This window comes from Pantherophis guttatus, chromosome 2 (genome assembly GCF_059756535.1).
Source record: "Pantherophis guttatus breed Tessera chromosome 2, ASM5975653v1, whole genome shotgun sequence".
NCBI lineage: Eukaryota > Metazoa > Chordata > Lepidosauria > Squamata > Colubridae > Pantherophis > Pantherophis guttatus.
Genome location: NC_142064.1, coordinates 256,210,648 through 256,231,337, shown reverse-complemented (window position 1 = coordinate 256,231,337; position 20,690 = coordinate 256,210,648). Strand labels below are relative to the sequence as shown.

General features: G+C 41.1%; 1 protein-coding gene and 1 long non-coding RNA gene across 3 annotated transcripts; one reads left to right on the top strand and one right to left on the bottom strand.

Moving 5' to 3' along the window:
• The first annotated feature begins 1,831 nt into the window (after positions 1-1,831).
• Positions 1,832-14,368, top strand: LOC117667916 (butyrophilin subfamily 1 member A1-like). Of its 2 annotated transcripts, XM_034421533.3 has the most exons (5): positions 1,832-2,001; positions 2,181-2,262; positions 7,612-7,698; positions 10,000-10,074; positions 12,315-14,368. In XM_034421533.3, exons 2-5 carry the CDS (start codon positions 2,184-2,186, stop codon positions 12,836-12,838), a joined length of 765 nt encoding a protein of 254 aa, XP_034277424.2. In that variant the 5' UTR covers positions 1,832-2,001; positions 2,181-2,183; the 3' UTR covers positions 12,839-14,368. The 2 variants fall into 2 exon arrangements, with proteins under 2 accessions (XP_034277424.2, XP_034277423.2); XM_034421532.3 differs by lacking the exon at positions 1,832-2,001 and having other exon boundaries at positions 2,045-2,262.
• Positions 11,916-20,644, bottom strand: LOC117667918 (uncharacterized). Its single transcript, XR_004592172.3, has 2 exons — positions 20,529-20,644; positions 11,916-14,526 (listed from the first exon to the last, which is right to left on the bottom strand). It is a non-coding gene; the product is annotated as an uncharacterized LOC117667918 (long non-coding RNA).
• Between the last annotated feature and the right edge of the window lie 46 nt (positions 20,645-20,690).

Below are 20,690 nucleotides of genomic sequence, written 5' to 3'. Positions count from 1 at the left end.
TAAGCTCACACCAGGGGTGAAATGTAAAGTTTGTTATTACCGGTTCTGTGGGCGTGGCTTGGTGGTGGTGGTAATGTGATTGGATGGGCGTGGCCAACTTTTTTTTCTTTTAAACTTTTCAAAGCATTTTTTCTAATGCTTTGAAAAGCCTCTGCCAATCAGGCAACTCAGCTGGGATCGTCAGAGAGGCTTTTTAAAAAATACCTCTCTGCCGATCAGGCAACTCAGCTGGGATCGTCAGAGACTTTTCAAAGCATTTTTTTTACCACCTCTTCGGCCAAGAGGTTGCAGAAAAAATGCTTTGAAAAGCTTCTGACTATCCCACCTGAGCCGCGCGATCATCAGAGGCTTTTTTCTTACTTTTAAAAGCATTTTTTCGTCGGAAGAGGTTGTAGAAAAAATGCTTTGAAAAGTTTTTTTAAAAAGCCTCTGATGATTGTGCGGCTCAGCTGAGCATGGTGGGGGGGGCGCAGGGATTTTTGCTAACGGTTCTCCGAACCACCCGCCGCCATCGCTACCGGATCGGGTGATCCGGTCTGAACCAGGAGCATTTCACCCCTGGCTCACACCAAGGACCAATCCCCTATAAAATTACCTCTCTGGGCCCTATTTTCTCTGTAGAGAACCCCTTGGCTTTTGGGAATAAATAAATATCCTGTCCTCGCAGTTTGTTTGGGTTTCATTTCGATTTGTTCCTGCACAACCCTGCCTCAAGTTGCAACCCCAGATTAATTATTTGACACAAGGAAGGATGCATTACTCACATCAGATTGAGACAGGCTTCAGATGACATTGTTGACAAACTTGGAAAGTCTCATTGGCTGGGTATAGGGCTTGTCCTATATTTCAGGAGTGGCTTGACAAGTCCAAAAAAGCTATTCTACCTTTAGAAGATACTAGGATTTTCTCAAGCTGGTACGAGCCAGAGACACAAAGGCCTAGCTTTAGTTTTGTTCCATTGAGGTAGTTTTATTACACAAAATTAAAGCACAACTCTTTACTTTTAATCATATTGCTAACTCTATGGCTGTGCCTATTTCCCACTTATTTTCTTCTTGCCTGCCTTAATCTCCAGTTGTCCTATTGCTAGAATTCACACTTAGTCTTCTCTCTCATCCAATCTTTGAATGTCCATCTGTTCTGTTAAGTCTACTGTATGTTCGTATTCCTGTATTCTTAGCTTGAGTGGGATGTGGTTGCTCAGTGGCTAAGACGCTCAGCTTGTCAATCGAAAAGTCGGCAGTTCAGCAGTTCGAATCCCTAGTGCCGCATAACGGGGTGAGCTCCCTTTACTTGTCCCAGCTTCTGCCTACCTAGCAGTTCGAAAGCACATAAAAAATGCAAGTAGAAAAATAGGGACAACCTTTGGTGGGAAGGTAACAGCGTTCCATGCACCTTTGGCATTTAGTCATGCCGGCCACATGACCACGGAGACGTCTTCAGACTGCGCTGGCTCTTCGGCTTTGAAACGGAGACGAGCACTGCCCCCTAGAGTTGGGAACGACTAGCACATATGTGCGAGGGGTACCTTTACCTTTACCTTTATGTTTGTATCCCTGTATTCTTAGCTTGATATTTTCCTATCTTGAAAGCCTTTAAGTCTTTCACATTTCCCCAGGTTTTTAACTCTTGTAGCAAAACAAGTCCATTTTCATTTGAAAATCCCTTTTACTTTTTTTTCTATGTACTTGTAGGATGGACTTTTTTCTCTCTCCCTTCCTATCTTTCTTTGTGCAGCTGTTTGGTGAAACTCTACACTTTTTTTTTTAAACTGTAGAATTGTTTTGGTGGCCTCTTTGCAGATGCTGTTAGGAATCTCCTCCTCCTCCTCCTCCCATGTTTTGGCTCAATCCTAGCAGATGATTGCTGTTGAATTGCTTTCCTTTGAATTTAAAGGCGTTTTCCCAGTCTGTGTAGACTTGGAGACTTCACTTCCTCTTTCTCGACACATGTGCTGGGTTTGTGGTTTATCGTGAGAGGCATTCGCCAGTTAAGAAGAAGGTAGGACCAATTTAAAATTCTTTGCCAGATGGCACTGAAACCATTTGGATTCGGGAGGGAAGGAGAAGCACCCACTCATTTGGGGGCAGTTCCACTGAAGAGGAACTGACAACTAGTATTTAGGTTTAATGTTCAGGAATTAACTCATTTGTATGACTTGCTTCCTGTGGATTGCTTAGATTATGGAAGATGCAGAAGGTTACATGGTAATAGACCCTACAAGGCATGTCTACACAGACACTATTCCCAAGAAGATGGAAGGTAATGATTGAAGTTTCTGTTGGCTTTAGCTGGCTATTTAATGATATAGATATCATTGTATAGATCTTAATAAAGGGAGACCACTTGGGATGAAGAGTTACAGAAGCCTTTTCAATTTATTTAGTTTCCTTCTGGGTATGTTGTGATTACAGTAGGACTCTGGAATGTGGGCAGGGTAGATTAGAGTTTGAATAAAATTATGAAAGATGTAGGTTGATGACTGTCTCGCCCATGAAGCTCATCTTATGCTAATTCTGCAAGCAGCACTAAATTATGCTAGCAATGTATGAAGCAGATTGGTGAGTTTGAAGCTTACCTTAGACTATCATTGGAGTGTGAAGCCCTGATCACAATCCATAATTGTGGTTTGTTCATGTTTATCTTAGCCATAGTCTGATATGTCATCTGAATCCAGGTTAATGGCTAGGGAATGATTAAACTGCTCTTAGTCTTCTTAAAAAAATCTGTAGAATTCAGAAATTTAAAACATGGTTGTGTGTTTTGTATGAAGATGTGCTTAGCCTGATGTATTCAGTTCATTGATAGACTATCATTCACCTTTTCAAGTAGATCTACAATTATTGGCATTTCAAATCTTTCCAGAACTTGCAGAATTGCCAAAAATCATTCTAACCAAAGTTATTTTTGGTGAAAGGAGAGGCAGTCATTTTTAAAGTCAGTTACCTCTTTCTATGCTAGATTAAGTTTAGGGTTTCCCACATGTTACCTTCTGACAAAAAAAAAAAAATAGTTTGCAATACATCTTCGTCTTACAAGCTAAACCTACAAACCATAGTTTACAAATTACCTTGACTGCCAACAAGAAGCCACATGATTTCTTAATGTGCTGAGTACAGGTAGTCTTCAACTTAAAAACACAATTGAGCCCAACATTTCTGTTGTTAACAGAATAACAGAGTTGAAATGGACCCCAGAGGTTTTTTTTGTTTTTTTTTTGAAAAGTTTTAAAGAAAAACAACAATTTTCCCCAACCCCTTTTCCCACCCACCCACCCCCAATCAACCCCCCCTCTCCCCCCCCACTTCCCAGAGCAAAATACAAGGTATTTCAATTAACAATTAAACTAACCAACCCCCCCTTAACCCTTAACTCCACCATAAGTAACATAACTTTAAGATTTAACATTCACTCATAAGCTATTTGATATTTTCTAGTCTGATACTTATTTTGAATATAATCAATCCCTCTGCTCCATTCCAACATATATCTTTCTTGAGTATAATCCTTCAAATATGCTGAAATTTTTGCCATTTGACCAGAGGATAAAACATATGAAGAACGGTTGCTGGAACTGGGTATGTCTAGTTTAATGAAGAGAAGGACTAAGGGAGACACGATAGTAGTGTTCCAATATCTCAGGGGCTGCCACAAAGAAAAGAGAGTTAAGCTATTCTCCAAAGCACCTGAGGGCAGGACAAGAAGCAATGGGTGGAAACTAATCAAGGAGAGAAGCAACCTAGAACTAAGAAGAAATTTCCTGACAGTTAGAACAATTAATCAGTAGAACAACTAGCCTCCAGAAGTTGTAAATGCTCCAAAACTGGAAGTTTTTAAGAAGAGATTGGACAACCATTTGCCTGAAGTGGTGTAGGGTTTCCTGCCTAAGCAGGGGGTTGGACTAGAAGACCTCCAAGTTCCCTTCCAACTCTGTTATTCTATTCTATTCTAACCACTGCGCAACCATGGATCTTTGAATGGTCACTAAATGAGCTGTTACTAAACCAAGCACTATCTGTACAGAAGTACAGAATGCAAGTACAGTCCTTTAATTATTCTGTACCCAGAATAATCACCCTTCTATTTATAGGGTTCATACGTTGTGTGTTAAACCAGAACAAACTATATAGTATTTGGCTTGTTTGTTTGTTTTTCACTACGAATATTCTGGGAAAGTAGCTGTTGTGGTTTGTAAACTATGACTTATAGTTTACTGTTACATTACTGTGTTTCACAATGTTGGCAACTTTAATATGTGTAGACTTCCATTCCCAGAAGTTACCACCTTAAAGTTGCCATGGTTGAGAAACACTGCTATAGCATGTTTTTCTATGGCTCCATTTAAGCTGCCTCCCCAAAATGGGCGGGGGAATTTATATACACACATACATACATGTGTGTGTTTGTTTGTATATATCTATATATCTACATATCTCTATCTATCTATCTATCTATCTATCTATCTATCTATCTATCTATCTATCTATCTATCAGAGGTGGTATTAAGCAAGTTCTGACCAGTTCTGGAGAACTGATAGCAGAAATTTTGAGTAGTTCGGAGAACTGGTAAATAACATTTCTGACTGGCCCTGCCCCCATCTATTCTCTGCCTCCCGAGTCCCAGCTGTTCGGGAAGGAATGGAGATTTTACAGTATCCTTCCCCTGCCACGCCCACCAAGCCACACCCACCAAGCCGCATCCACAGAACCGGTAGTAAAACTTCTGCTCATAAGAGAGAACACTATGGCAGTTTATTGGAGCAAGGGGTGGAAACAGTGGGAAACTTTTTTAAAAAAAAAACTGCAAACTTTAAAATTGGTGAATAAAATAAAAATAAAGTAAATAAAATGAATAAATAAAGGTGAATAAAATAAAAGCAAGACAGGAAACAATGAATGGAAACTAATCAAGGAGAGAAGTAATCTAGAACTAAGGAGAAATTTCCTAAGAGTGAGAACTGTTAATCAGTCGAATGACTTGCCTCCAGAAGTTGTGGGTGCTTCAACACTGGAGATTTTTGAGAAGAGACTGGACAGCCACTTATCTGGAATAAGATATAGGGACTCCTGCTTGAGCAGGGGGTTGGACTAGAAAGCCTCCAAGGTCCCTTCCAGCTGTTTTCTGTTCTGTTCTGAATAAGTAGGCCAGAGGTAGCAGCAGTAAACCAGAAAGGGTATGGTATGAATCATGCCGGCAAGGAAGAATTGGATGGAGGCAAAGGAGTGGCCAGGCAAGAGGAGTCATCTGATGAAAGAATCTCGGGCTGTTGGAGCACAAGTTCTGTCCCTCTTGTATTAGCAGAGTTTGTGGTGAAATGACACAGTGCTCTCACCAAAATAGACACCCACAGCTATGCCAAAGGATTGAGAAAAGTGGTCTTTTCATAGCTGCATCTTCTTCTTGCCTAACTTTCCAGGAAGAAATGTACCCAGTTATGCAATGTTAAGAGAAACTTGAAAGTCTGTCAGACTTGAAATGATTTTGTCAGAACTGTTTCTTCGTTGACTAATCAATTTCGGTTCTCGCAAAGTTTCCTTCCTTTATTGGAGAAGCTTCTGCTTTTTAAAGCTAATTCTCAAGGGGATGAATAATTTCTTTTATTTATACATATACATATACATATACATATACATATACATATACATATACATATACATATACATATACATATACATACACATATTATATTTACATATATATATATATATATATATATATATATATATATATATATATATATTCATATATACATACATATTTATACATACACATGTACACACACAGATATATATATATATATATACATATGCATATACACATGCACATACACATACACATACACATACATATACATATAATACAGTGGTGGGTTGCTACTGGGTCGTACCGGTTCTTGCGAACCAGTAGTAACAGCAGCAGGAGGCTCCACCCACCTGCCCGGACATCATCAAATACCCTCTGCGCATACACACACACAAACACACACACACACACACACACATGTATATATATATATATATATATATATATATATATACACCTATGGATACATACATATCTACATATATATATATACACACACACACTTATACACATATGTGTGTTCTATATATGTATAGAAATTCTTCATTCCCTTGAGATTTTATATATATATATATATATATATATATATATATATATATATATATATATATATATATATATATAAGAGAGAGAGAGAGAGAGAGAGAGAGAGAGGGAGGGAGGGAGGGAGGGAGGGAGGGAGGGAGGGAGAGATAGATTGTTGTTAAGCCATTTTATTTTATTGTTGGAGACAATTGCCCTCTGTTAAAAAGCATTTCTACTACGGGTAGTCCTTGATTTATGACCACAATTGAGTCCAAAATTTCAGTGGCCAAGCATCTGAATGCTTAGTCATTAGTCACTTTTTTTCAGAGCAACTTTAACTTCAGTCGCTAAACAAACTGTTGTAAGTCAAGGTACTTCATAGTTTTCTTTTGGCTTCTCATCCATCAGAAACAATTCCATGGTTGAAAACGCTTCCTTAGTCTTTATTAGAGCTTGTGTTGGTTTTTATGTTGTTGGTAAAACTTTTAATAACATTTAGAAAGAAAAACAGATGGCCAGTAAGTAAGAGTAGAGTAGAGTAGGGTAGGGTGGGGTAGGAGTAGGAGTAGGAGTAGGAGTAGGAATGAATAACAAATTGAACAACTACAGATGTTTCCCCCGCCCCTCCTAAACAGCAACATCTTGAATTGTTATATTAATTCTTAAATAAGCATTTGTATTTTCACATAGTAGCAAAGCCACAACATAATGTTTTGGGCTTGTCACAGGGATAGAAATATATAGTGAAGCTCATGAGCTTCAGGCCTTCAGTCTTTAACAAAACAATTGGGGTCAGCTACAGCAGTGTCCGTGTGCACCCAAGTGGTACAATGGATAGATGTGGCTGGCAGGCAGGAACTGTGAAGATAAGTGCCAACTGCCAACATTGCTCGATTAGAGACTATCTTTTCCCCAATATAGCCACAATCGCCAGATATCTCCTAACTCTTGGTGTGCACAACCTTAACGTATTTTAATAGACTGCAAAGGGATTAGGGATAAGCCATTGCTCCTTGGCTTTTGCATAGCATATTGGGTGAGGCCAGCTGTTGGGGCATACAAACCATAGTTTATAGCCTGTTGTGATAGGTAATAGAAATAGCACTTAGACTTATATACCGCTTCACAGTGTTTTTACAGCCCTCTCTAAGTGGTTTACAGAGTCAGCATATTTGCCCCCAACAGTCTGGGTCCTCATTTTACCCACCTCGGAAGGATGGAAGGCTGAATCAACTTTGAGCCTGGTGAGATTCGATCTGCCAAACTGCTGGCAGCTGGTGATCAGCAGAAGTAGCCTACAGTACTGCGCCCTAACCACTGTGCCACCGTGGCTTTTATAATCCCAACCGATCATAGTTTTTATTTAACAAATCATGTTTAAGCATACCACGGGTTAGAACACAGTGAGAACCTGGTGACTGGGAGATTTTATGACTGTTTTTACTTTTTGTAACTTTGCAAATCTTTGGTGGAAGGTCCATAATGAAAGGTTAATTCCACAGATCCTTCGAAATGCTGCAAAATCACACTCTGGGTCATACTGGGAGGAAGCATTGCTGTGAATGTGGCCCTAATTGTTCTTCTGATAGGTAAGTATCTGAGGTCAGGAGGGGTCACAGAGATGGGTTACAGAGTGAGTAATGAGTTAATAGAGATGGGGAGATAAAAGTTCAAATCTCGACTAAGCCCTAGAGCCCAGCCCCACTCTTTCCACCAAATCCACTTCCCAGAGTTGGCATTTTGGGAATAAAATCTGGGGAAACCTCATGTAGCCCTCATTAGCTCCAAGACTGTTCCCAATCCAATCCCTTAGTCAGTGATGTCTAACCTTTTTCTTGTCGTGTGCCGAAAGCGTGCGCACATGCGTGCCAGCACCTGTAATGCAACGTGCACCCCTGAGCATGTGCGCACAACCCCCCCCACACGCTCCACATTCTCCCACACACCCCGTGAATGCGTGTGTGATCCCCTGCCCCTGTTTTTGGCCTAGCAGGCCTCCCTGCAGCTTTCTGGGCCAAAAAATGGGCTGCGGGGGGGGGCACACCGTACCCCCTGTGCTCCATCCCTCCCCCTGTGCATGCATGCATGACTCCTGCCCCCCATGCATGCATGACCCTCCGGTGCATGCACACGCATCTCACACATGCGCCCCGTCCCCACAGATCCCAAAAATCAGCGTTAGGCATGTGTGCACATGCGCGGTGAAGATGAGCTGGGCGACGGCTCGTGTGCCCGCAGAGAGAGCCCTGCGTGCCAGCTGTGGCAAGCTTGCCATAGGTTCGCCATCACAGCCTTACTCCTTCAGTTCCTCAAAAGACCACAGATGACGCTTTGACCATCAATGATTCATGTCAGGAAATGCTTCGTTGGTTGCATTTCTGGATGTTAAGCTGATTCCACCAGTGGCATTTCCCTCACATGATCTTCCTGTTTTCAACAAAACCACTGTTGTATAACTGTGCCTTGAGCTCCTCCCCTTTTACACACGCTCTGATGACACATTTTCTGTACAAAGTGGACAGCATTTATAATGTAATGGCACAATGCTGCTTTGTGAATAATCTCCGCCCCCAACCCCCCATTCCATTCTGATACCCCTGGCTGATTCCCACTAGGGTAGCTACCACTTTCCCTCTTAATATCTTCCCTTTTAAAGGTTCCTATAGCCAGTGCAAGAGTAGACTACATTTTGCAGACCAGGATACATAGTTTGTTCCATCCAGCCGGGTTATCATGGAACAATTTGCTGCTTGTTCTAGTGCCATCTTCACTTGGATTGTATATCACAACCACAGTTTGTTCTATTCATATTAACTCTCAGTTTGGCTTTTAACAATTCTAGTTAGTTCTGGTTGGCTCTGGGCCCATAACCAATGTTAAGGATATTGGTGTTGTGTTACCAACCAGCAGAGAAAATGCACAAGGAAATGTTGCTGAGAGCAATGAATAAGAGATATGCAAACTGGTTTATTAAAAGCTTACTTTATAGTAGAAAAACAGTCTCATAGTCTTTAAACGAATTCCAAGTCTTTGCCAGTTAAATCAGTCCAGTAGTTACAGAATCTTCTTACCCAACAAACAGTAGTTGGTTAGAATAACAAACTCACTCTGGTTCACAAACCACGATGGTAGCAGATCCATCAAACGATGATTAGCAGATAACAACTCCTCTCAATGGTAGCTTATCATAGCAGCTTCATCATCAAACTGAATACGTTACAATACCTTGCTTAAATACTCTCACAACCAGTCATTACCTAATTACAGCATGACTCAGCATTAAAGTCACATAATACATTTACAGATTAAAGTTACAGTACACTCATATTGCCTGGACAACTGTTAGGCTCAAACCATATCCTTAGCCAGGAAGATTGTATTTCCCTGAAGGTTTGGGGGAAACCAATCATTAACCCTTTTAAGGTAGAGCAGAATACAACATCGAAGTTTTGAATGCTAATATTACTTTTATTATATGGTTACAGCAACAGAATCTTGCAAAACTGAACGCACTTTCTCCCTTTCCTCCCTTTGTTTTCATAAGAAATAGGAAGATGTTTTCTCAAATTGCATTTATGCCTGGGATTTAGATTTCTTTATCTGACCATTTCTTACTACATATTCCCCTCTGTTTAATAGCTACCAGGTCTGGGTTGCAATTTTTTTTTTTTTACTGTTTCGATTACCTTTATTGGCATCAATTTCAGATTTATAAAGTCCTTTTTTATGATTGGGCATTTCTTGTAATCTTGCAAACCAAAGTTCTATTTTGTATTTTTGTTTTATATGCAAATTGAATGATTTATGCTCTACTTCTAAACTGAAATAATGATTTTGTGTGTGTGTGTGTATATAATTTCCTATCGTATAACCTAAGCTTTTTTAAAAAGTATTACAGACACAAAGTGTTTTCTACCCATCGACTTCAACCAATTCATGCGGATGGATCCCAGGCAGCTTAATAGGTAATTTTAAATTATTTATTTTCGGGGTTTTGTTGTTTAATTTTCTGAAATCAGGATTTACAATACCGATAACCAAAACAAATCAATCTGAGTTATTCTTAATATAGAACAGGGGTGTCAAACTCAAGGACCGGGGGCCGGATCCAGCCTGCAGGGTGCTTGCATCTGACCTGCGGGGTTGCCCTGGAAACAACAAAGGACTGGACTGCGGTGCCTCTGCCAATGAAAATGGAGCTTGGGAGGGCTGAGTGAAGCCCTCACGAGCTCCGTTTTCTCTGGTAGAAGGTTGCAGGAGGCCGTCACAGTCGAAAATGGAGCTCGGGAGCCCATTTTCAGTGGCAGAGTGCTTGGGCCACACAGCCCCCCCTCCTGTCAAGCTGGCCATGCCCACCCTTGTCACAACCACCCAGGGGTGAAATCCAGCAGGTTCTGACAGGTTCTGGAGAGTGGAAATTTTGAGCAGTTTGGAGAACCGGCAAATACCACCTCTGGCTGGCCCCAGAGCGGGGTGTGAATGGAGATTTTGCAATATCCTTTCCCCAGGAGTGGGGAGGGAATAGGGATTTTGCAGTATCCTTTCCCTGGAGTGTGGTGGGAATGGAGATTTTGCAGTATCCTTCCCCTGCCACGTCTACCAAGCCATGCCCACCAAGACACACTACACCATGCCCACCAAGCCATGCCCACAGAACCGGCAGTAAAAAAAAATTGGATTTCCCCAAGGTCAAACACAACCCCGATGCGGCCCTCAGTGAAAATGAGTTTGATACCCCTGATATAGAATAAAAGGCTGATCCAGTTCTCTATGAATGTCTTGGGAAAGACAGCCACAGCAACTTACACTTTACAATACCGTAGTAAAAAGCTGTAGTCACATGACACATGACACATTATTTTACTCAAGCTACCCTAATTTTTAAGTTTACACAACACACGCAAATCCAAACATTCACATTAGGACATCATGCGGAGGTTCTGTGAACTCTGAGATATCATGATCCCAAGAATGATAAATGGATTTGTGAAATGACCTTGGCCCCATAAATACAATGATTTCATTGAGATTATTAGGCCTGGAAAAGAAATAAACCTTCTTAATACCTAGATCATAATTGAATCTATACATCTAATAAAACAACTTTAGAATTTTAACAATTTTTTTTGCTTGCTTAAAATTCCTAACAACATTCCTAATATTTTCTGACAAACACACATTGAGACTGTTTTGCTTTTTAATAAACCCGCTTAAGGAATAAAAATATACATCATTTTCATCAAATACTTTTAAACCTTAGATTTATTTTTATGAACACTATTTGTAGCTTTTCTCTTAGAATCCAATAAAATCTTGCATTATTTAAATTTAAATAATGCAACAAAACTTGAACATGTAGGGGAAGGCGTGTCCAGGAATGTCCAATGTCCATTATAATTGAAATTACATTTATCTGCATGGAATTGCATCATTTGTGGCAATTTATATAATTTATGTCAACTACACATGATGCACCTTCCTCCCCCCCAAAAATTAACTGGCTCAACAGCTCTGGAAATAATTTTTTGAGCAGTTGGAGAGCCCACCAGAATGTCGTCTGCAGCCTCCACAGTAATGGTTCCCAACGTGTGTCCCATGCCTCACAGGGGGGCAATTTATTTTTAATGGGGGCAATTGGAACCTTGTTTAAATCAAGTTAATGGCCTTTTAGGCATGACTAGGAGTTCACTTTTTGAACAGTAAGAATTATATGTCACCGGGGGGCGGGGGGGGAGGCATCAGGATTTAAAGATGCTTAGGCGGTGTTACGTCCGGACACAAAAAGAGAGGCAGGACGATCGTAGTGAAGTAAAACAACCGTTTATTTCAGGCAACAAGAACAACAAAAATAACTACAAACTGAGGATTGCCCGAGGCTCCTTTTACAGGGAGCTGCTCAGCCTGTCAGCCACTGACACTTGTTCATTTTCCCACCGTGGAAAATGAACCAATGAGTGAAGGCTGATGTAAGACTCAGTCCTACTTGCATATTCAACACTCCTCACAATGAGTGAAGGCTGATGTAAGACCCACTCCTACTTCCATATACAACAGGTAGGGCATGGCCAAAAAATGGTTGGGAACCACTGCTCCAGAATCTGCTGAACAGAGACCTGAAGAACTGAGATTGTATCATGCAGATTTTGAAAGGAAAATAGTACCGAAGGACCGCAAATAAGTTAGCTGTTTTGCTTTTCTCTTGTAGCCTCTGTGACCTTTGACCCAGACACTGCTCATCGCCGCCTTGTCATCTCCAGGGATCGGAAAACTGCAACATGGGGAAAGGAAGAACAGCCACTTCCCGATAGCGATAAAAGATTTAACCCACGGGTGTGGGTTCTGGGCCAGAATGGGTTTAGGTCAGGAAGACACTGTTGGGAGGTGGAAATAAAACACGATGGAGAATGGGCTGTGGGAGTGGCTAGGGAGTCAGTGAAGAGAAAAGGATTGACCGATTTTAGCACCAACGAAGGCATCTGGGCCATTGCAGAATATTGGGGGAAAAGAAATTACGTAGCTTTTACTGCGCCACAACCCACCAAACTTACTTTAGGAAAGAAACCCCGGCGGATTCGTGTGTTTTTGGATTACGTCTATCAAGAGGTGGAATTTTTTAACGTAGAAACAAAGACGACCATTTTCTCTTTCTCGAACGCATCCTTCTCTGGAGAAAGAATCTACCCCTGGTTCCGGGTTTGGGACGGAACTGAGCTTACGCTTCATCCCTAATGCCCAGCACTTCATTTAAAAAAGGGAGCTCCTTCTCAAGCCGCTCTGCTGGCTGGGTATGGTGGGAGCGGTGTGGTCTCGTACATTTGGAAGGTGGCCCTGTGGGATGTACTACTTGGGATGGTGTAATCCTCGCTCTTGCAGAAGTGCTTACTTCAACCATTCATACAAGAGACCCTAACCTCCTTTTGCCTAATACCTTTCGAACATTTTAGGAATTGTAGATATGTCACCAGTTTGGGGAAGGCTCGTCTAGACTGTGTAAAAGGTTGCAACCTAGTTAATTCTGGGCAGTCATAAGAGTAAGAGATGCAGATATCTCCACAGATATGAGTAAGCTTTTGTAATTTCAAACTATGAGTCTTTCCAACAGAGGTCCATTGTATTCCCACAGTATTCCCACCCCTATGGTCCATGATAATCACACAGGTTGTTTGTGGGGAAGTCTCGCACAGGTTGGTTGTGGTGCAAACGGTGGTTGAAATCTCACAATATTTTGACAGAATTGCTCAGGATTTTGGTAGAGCATAAATGTTTTATGTGCCCATGAGTGACAACATGAGATCCGTGCATCACAGCAGTAGTGGGCATTACACTACCAACTTGCTTATGTAACAATTTGTGATAAAGTTTGCATAAAGAAAAAGGTCTAGGAATTGCCAACTATTTAAGTTTCAGCACCTTGAGTATTCAAGATGGAATTCCATCCTTGAATCTTAAGTGTTGTATGAAGATTCCTAATACTATAAGCCACGTCTGATTTTTCTTGAAGTTGGGAAGATATGTATTTGAAATACATTTTACCTAAACCGAAATGAAATAAACCACATCATGACTTAGGTGATTCGTGAATTCGACCATGTTCTAGTATTGCAGTGATTTCAGTAGCTTGAACCCAATTTTTGTCATATTTTTAATAATATTAATTTAGGGTGGCTTATAATAAAACCCTACCAGTCCCTTCTCCAATCATAATCTCATTTAGTTAAGTTAGTTCAGATTCCTCATGATTCAATGGAGATTTCTCCAAGATTGACAGAACTGCTTCTCTGAATCCTTGCATGCTCAATCAGGTGTCACCAGTGATAGTATCTACCCAACTTGTATCTGTTGGCCATTTCTCTTATTGATTGCCTTCCATTTTTCCAAACATCAGGAAATACTTCCATGAAGCTTACCTTTGTGTGATGTGCCCCCCCCCCACAAACTCTTAACATAATCTTTCTAGTATTGAAACATTCTTGCAGTCCAAGGTGTTCTCAACAATTCTCTCCAGCAAAATGTGGGTTCCTGCAAATGTATTAGGGAGTGTAACTCCCATAATTCTAGCCTTCCAAACAGCTACTGAAATCTTATATATATCTTATATATATCTTTTGTGGACAACTTTTGTCCCATTTGTAACATTCATTGGGTGAATTCTCGACTGTTAACTGAGGTTCTTTGTCAAGAATCTTTTCTGCCATTGTCCAGGCTGGCTCTTTGATGTATCACAAAGTTTGTAATTGCAATAAAACTTTTTCTGGGCAACTGTGTCTTTTCTTTGGGGATGGCGATATAAAAATGCAAGAAACTAGTTCACTATAATAAGTTTCCTGAGTCAGAAGGAACCTTCATTCATGATGGAAAGAGTCTATTGAAATGTTCAGAAGAGGCAGAATTATCTGTTGAAGAGCTACCCTTTTTACCTGCAACACAACCAAAAAAGGGTGAGGTTTTGATCATGTTCTTGCTGATATTCCTGAGTTATGGGCATTATTTTCTTCAACAATGTACACAGAATTCTGGGTTTAGAAAATTTAGAACTATGCCGCCTTCGGTATGAAGTAAGCACAACTCAAAAAATTATCTGCTACAATGTCCTGCCTGTCAATGACTACTTCAGCTTCAACCACAACAATACACGAGCACACAATAGATACAAACTTAAAGTGAACTGCTCCAAACTCTATTGCAGAAAATATGACTTCAGTAACAGAGTTGTTAATGCCTGGAATGCACTACCAGACTCTGTGGTCTCATCCCAAAACCCCCAAAACTTTAACCTAAAACTGTCTACTGTTGTTGTTTTTTTTTAAATTTGATTTATATGCCGCCCTTCTCCGGAGACTCAGGGCATTTTACAATGCGTTAAGCAATAGCCTTCATACTTTTGTATATTTATACAAAGTCAGCTTATTGCCCCCACAAACTGGGTCCTCAATTTACCTACCTTAGAAAGGATGGAAGGCTGAGTCAACCTTGAGCCTGGTGAGATTCGAACTTACAGTAATTGCAGACAGCTGGAGTTAATCACAATGCATTAGTCTGCTGAGCTATCCAGGCTCTACTGTTGACCTCACCCCATTCCTAAGAGGTCTGTAAGGGGCGTGGATAAGAGCACCAGCATGCCTACCATCTCTGTCCTAATGATCCCTTTAATTGTATTCATTTTATGTATTTAATTCATGCATATATATTATCTAATATGTACTGGACAAAATAAAATAAAGATAATTTTTTTAAAAAATTGTGGAGTGGGCAGGCATAACAATACAGTGAACCCTCAATGAGCTCATAAATGCACAACAACAGACTGCCCAAACAATCCATGTAGTGGTTTTATGTGTCACCTAGTTTAGACGTGACTAATTTACCCTTTAAACTAGTCATGTCTAAATCATGTGACTAGTTTATTGAATCACAAAATCTCCAGCCACATTTCAACAGGATTGTGCAATTCCAGAGACGTATGTTTGCATTTGCATGTGTTAATATTATATGCTTATATATTTGTGGAATTGCCTGTAATGGTCTATAATAGGAATAGCTTGAGCTGTAGAAGAAAGAACAACCGCAGCATATCTGGCCAGGGAATTTGAAAGTTAAAGCCTACATGTCTTCAAGGTGCCAAGATTGAGAAACACTACTGTAATCTGACAATAAAGATTAGTACTCAGAAATTTCATTTTTTGTCTAGGCCAGGGGTCGGCAACCTTAAACACTCAAAGAGCCTCAAAGGCCCTAACTGGAAGCCCCCCGTTCAATTCTGGAGCCAACAGGAAGTCCGGTTCGCCCACCATAGTGTCTCCTCCTAGCATGGCATCCTTTTTTCTCTGCTGACCGGAAGTCCAGTTCCCCTACCATAGAGTCTCCTCCTAGCGTGGCATCCTTTTTCCTCTACCTATCCTAACTGAATTGTGGAGCTGACTGGCGACAGGGAGCCGCAGCAGAGGGATGAAAGAGCCACATGCGGCTCCAGAGCCACAGGTTGCTGACGCTGGTCTAGGCTACCTCAAAGGGTTGACACCACCTATCCTTGAGATATCTGTCAGTCCCATCATATTGGATAGGGTAGGCTTGCTCCAGATCCTTTCCCTGCAATGTTGCCATCTAATGGGACCTTGGAAGATAGCTTTTGCTATGACAGACAATACCTTGTGGAACACCTCCCTCAAGTAATCTGGAAGGCAATCGGGACCTGGTTCTGAGGTAGAATAGTGAGACCTTATGAAAGGTTGTTGGGATATCCTAGAACAATGTTTCTCAACCTGGGCTATTTGAAGATGAGTGGACTTCAATTCTCAGAATTCCATAACCAGCCATGCTGGTGATAGAATTCTGAGAATTGAAACCCACATGTCTTCAAGCAGCCAAGACTGAGAAACACCGCAAAAGAATGATTGAGATACTAGATTTTTAGTTTCCATATAGTGGTGTTATGTTTTTGCAGCTTTATTATAATGAGCCACATAGAATTGTGCTCTGATATGAATGGTGATGCAAAATTTATAAAATATCCTGAATTTTCTGCAGGAATTCGAGGAGATTTACAAATATCCCCAGAACAATATGCCTGCAAGGTAGCTCAGGCTAAGAGACAAAGGTTTAAAAGGCTGAGGATGCAGTTGAAGCTACAACAGAGTCAACCAACATTATTCTACCATGGTTTTCTGCTAAAACAGGCTGTAACTGATCCTTAAATCCAGTAATGTTTGAATTGGGTTATACTTCCTTGATCCCAATCTAGATCCCTTCATTGTTCAAATGGAATAGGTCTTTGGTTATTCGGGTTTTCTCCCGCGTAAAATTGGAGGTGTCTTGACAACGTTTCGACAAAGTCGAAACTTCATCGAAACGTTGTCAAGACACCTCCAATTTTACGCGGGAGAAAACCCGAATAACCAAAGACCTACATACAAACACCTGCGAAAACCTCAGAAAACATATGTTTTCTGATGTTTTTGCGGGTGTTTGTATGTAGGTCTTTGGTTATTCGGGTTTTCTCCCGCGTAAAATTGGAGGTTTCTTGGCAACATTTTGACGAAGTCTCATTCATCATCTTCAGGCTGATGTCTTCGGTTTCGTGCTTCTAGGAGCACGAAGCCGATTTGTTCAAGAGTTCAGCAGTGTGTTTCCACTGTGAACCACACAGGTCAACAGCACTGGGAGAATAGTTCTGTTCAACATACTTCCACAGCAAAGCTGATCTAAGCTCTGAGAGTGCCAGTATTCAATGAATATCTCACTCCTGCTAAACCCAGGTGCACCATGGTGGCCCTGCCATACAGGAAGGGAAAGGGCATGTTTTCTTTCCAAATGACTCAAGGGGCTTTCTGACTTTAAAAGGACCATCGGGTTCTCCATCAGCAGGGGTGGGCTGCTGGGGGTTCGCAGGGGTTCAGGAGAACCTCTAGCTAAGATTCTGTGCAATTTGGAGAACCCCCAAATCCCACTCCAGGCTGGCCCTGCCCACCCCTGCCCCGCCCTTCCCAGGAGTCCCCACATGGCTCATTTTAGAGGGCCTCCGGAGCCTGGGAAGGCCGTTTTCGCCATCCTGGAGGTGCAAGAGAAACCTCCAGAGCCCGTGGAGGGCAAAAACACATGCCCCCCCCGCCAACTAGGCCACACCCACCATGGCCACGCCCACCCAGCAACTGGGCAGAGAACCCCTTGCTAAAATTTTTGAAGCCCACCCCTGTCCATCACCTATCTTCATTTTCATACCACAGACACCTTCCCTCTTTTTTTAATTGATCAGTTTTGTACTTATGATTAAGGTGACCAGACGTCCCGCTTTTGGCGGGACAGTCCCGCTTTTTAGCAATTTGTCCGCGTCCCGCGGCGTTTCAAAAAAGTCCCGATTTTTCATTCTGCCTCCTCAGTCCCGCTGCCTCTTGAGCCCCAGCTGATGGCTAGAAGAAAAAAAAACTGTTTAAACTCTTGCCCGGGGCTTCAAAAGGCCGCCCTACAGGCAATCAGTGTAAAGAGTTCCTGAAGCAGTTTTTTTTTCCCCTAGCTAAGCTGCAGAAACGAAACCGAAACCAGGATCTTTGGTGGAACGTGACAAAATGAGGCAGAGAGAGATTTATTTTTATTTTTATTTTTCCTCCCCAAAAAAGGTAGGTGAAAAACTGCAAACAATGGGAAATTTAGGAGGAGAGTTCAAGATTTTAAAACACAAAAGAAAAAAAAGCTGTATTTAACTAGGGAATTGTAATAATTGAATTGAGATACTATTAATTGTATATTGTGTTGAAAGCAGAAATGTTTACGTTGTGGTTCAGAGGAATATATGGAGGAAATTATTTGGTTTATTATTATTGGTAAATATAATTAATTGATTTGTAAGAAATTGGATTGCATGGAAATAATTGGAATATTCATGTTCATATTGATTAATATACAAAAAAGATAGTTTTATAACTAATTGATATATATTAAAATGTTGAATTTGTATTAAACAACTGTATTACATAATTACATAATTAAACAATGTGAGGATGGATATAAAAATAGATGACAATGGAAAGGGGTATAATATAGAATAGAAGGGAAAAATTGAATTTGATTAAGATTAGAGATGAGGATGAAGGGTAATATTGGTTTTTTAAAAAAAATAGATGAGGAATAAATATGGCAAAAAGGAAATATAGAAATTGTAAATTTAATTGAAGTGACTAAACACTGTTTAAATTTGTGAACCGGCCAAATACTCTGTTCAAAGAAAATACATTGTATGTTTGTATGTGTGTTTCTAATTACTGCTATTTATTCATATTTGTTCTCTTTTATTCTTTAAAGTTTAACCATTCATTCTTTATCTTAATATCTTTATATTTGTTTGGGGTTGGCTTTCTTCCCTTTCATCTTTTTTATTGTACAGCAATCTTTCTCCTCAAACCTACCACCTCTCTCTTTTCTTTCCTTCTTACTTTCTCTTCACCCCCTCTTCTTCTCCTCCCTACTTCCTCTTCCTTTCTCCTTCTCCTTCTCTCTTCCTCCCCCTCTTACCCTCACTCCTACTCTAATTTCCCTTCCCTTCCTTCATCCCTCTCTATTGCTGTATCCTTTTATGCATATGGACTACTCAGAGGGCTGAAAAAGTTATTTTTGACTGGTCCTCGCACTTTTGACCAGTCATCGAACTTACGACTGTCTTCACATTTTATGTTTTTTGCCCTATCTTATCATCATGGTGAAGAGAAGCAGTTGTGAAATGAGTGACATGGTTGTTAAGGATGCTGCATGGGCATAAATGTGAGGATGGTCATAAGTGTGAGGACCAGTCAAAAGTGCGAGGACCTGTCAGAAATCACTTTTTTCAGCCCTCTGGTTAGTCCTTTTGTGCATATGGACTACTCAGAGGGCTGAAAAAGTTATTTTTGATTGATCCTCGCACTTTTGTCCAGTCCTCAAACTTACGACTGTCCTCACATTTTACATTTTTGCCCTATCTTGTCATCATGGTGAAGAGAAGCAGTTGTGAAATGAGTGACATGGTTGTTAAGAATGCTGCACGGGCATAAATGTGAGGATGGTCATAAGTGTGAGGACCAGTCAAAAGTGAGAGGACCTGTCAGAAATGACTTTTTTCAGCCCTCTGGTTAGTCCTTTTGTGCATATGGACTACTCAGAGGGCTGAAAAAGTTATTTTTGACTGGTCCTCACACTTTTGACCAGTCCTCGAACTTACGACTGTCCTCACATTTTACGTTTTTGCCCTATCTTGTCACCATGGTGAAGAGAAGCAGTTGTGAAATGAGTGACATGGTTGTTAAGAATACTGCACGGGCATAAATGTGAGGATGGTCATAAGTGTGAGGACCAGTCAAAAGTGCGAGGACCTGTCAGAAATGATTTTTTCAGCCCTCTGGTTAGTCCTTTTGTGCATATGGACTACTCAGAGGGCTGAAAAAGTTATTTTTGACTGGTCCTCACACTTTTGACCAGTCCTCGAACTTACGACTGTCCTCACATTTTACGTTTTTGCCCTATCTTGTCACCATGGTGAAGAGAAGCAGCTGTGAAATGAGTGACATGGTTGTTAAGAATACTGCACGGGCATAAATGTGAGGATGGTCATAAGTGTGAGGACCAGTCAAAAGTGTGAGGACCTGTCAGAAATGACTTTCCAGCCCTCTGAGTAGTCCCTATACACATAGCCATGGCCACCCGGTCACATGACCAGCTAGCCACGCCCACCCAGTCACATGGCCTCCAAGCCACGCCCACACAATAAGTCACGCCCACAATGGTGTCCTTCTTACCAATGTTAAAATCTGTTCACCTTACCCTATACACATAGCCATGGCCACCCGGTCACATGACCAGCTAGCCACGCCCACCCAGTCACATGACCAGCTAGCCACGCCCACAAAATAAGCCACGCCCACAATGTCCCTCTTTACCAATGTTAAAATCTGGTCACCTTACTTATGATGGGAATCCCTTAATTTGTATCCTTCAAAAGTCTCCTTGTGGCTTCATTGGAGAGACCTTGGACACTTCCCAACTGCTTTCCTTGCAAAGCCTAACTGCCCAGTTGCTTTATTTTTCTTCCCAGCCAATCAGCTACTCTTTGTGTGTGACA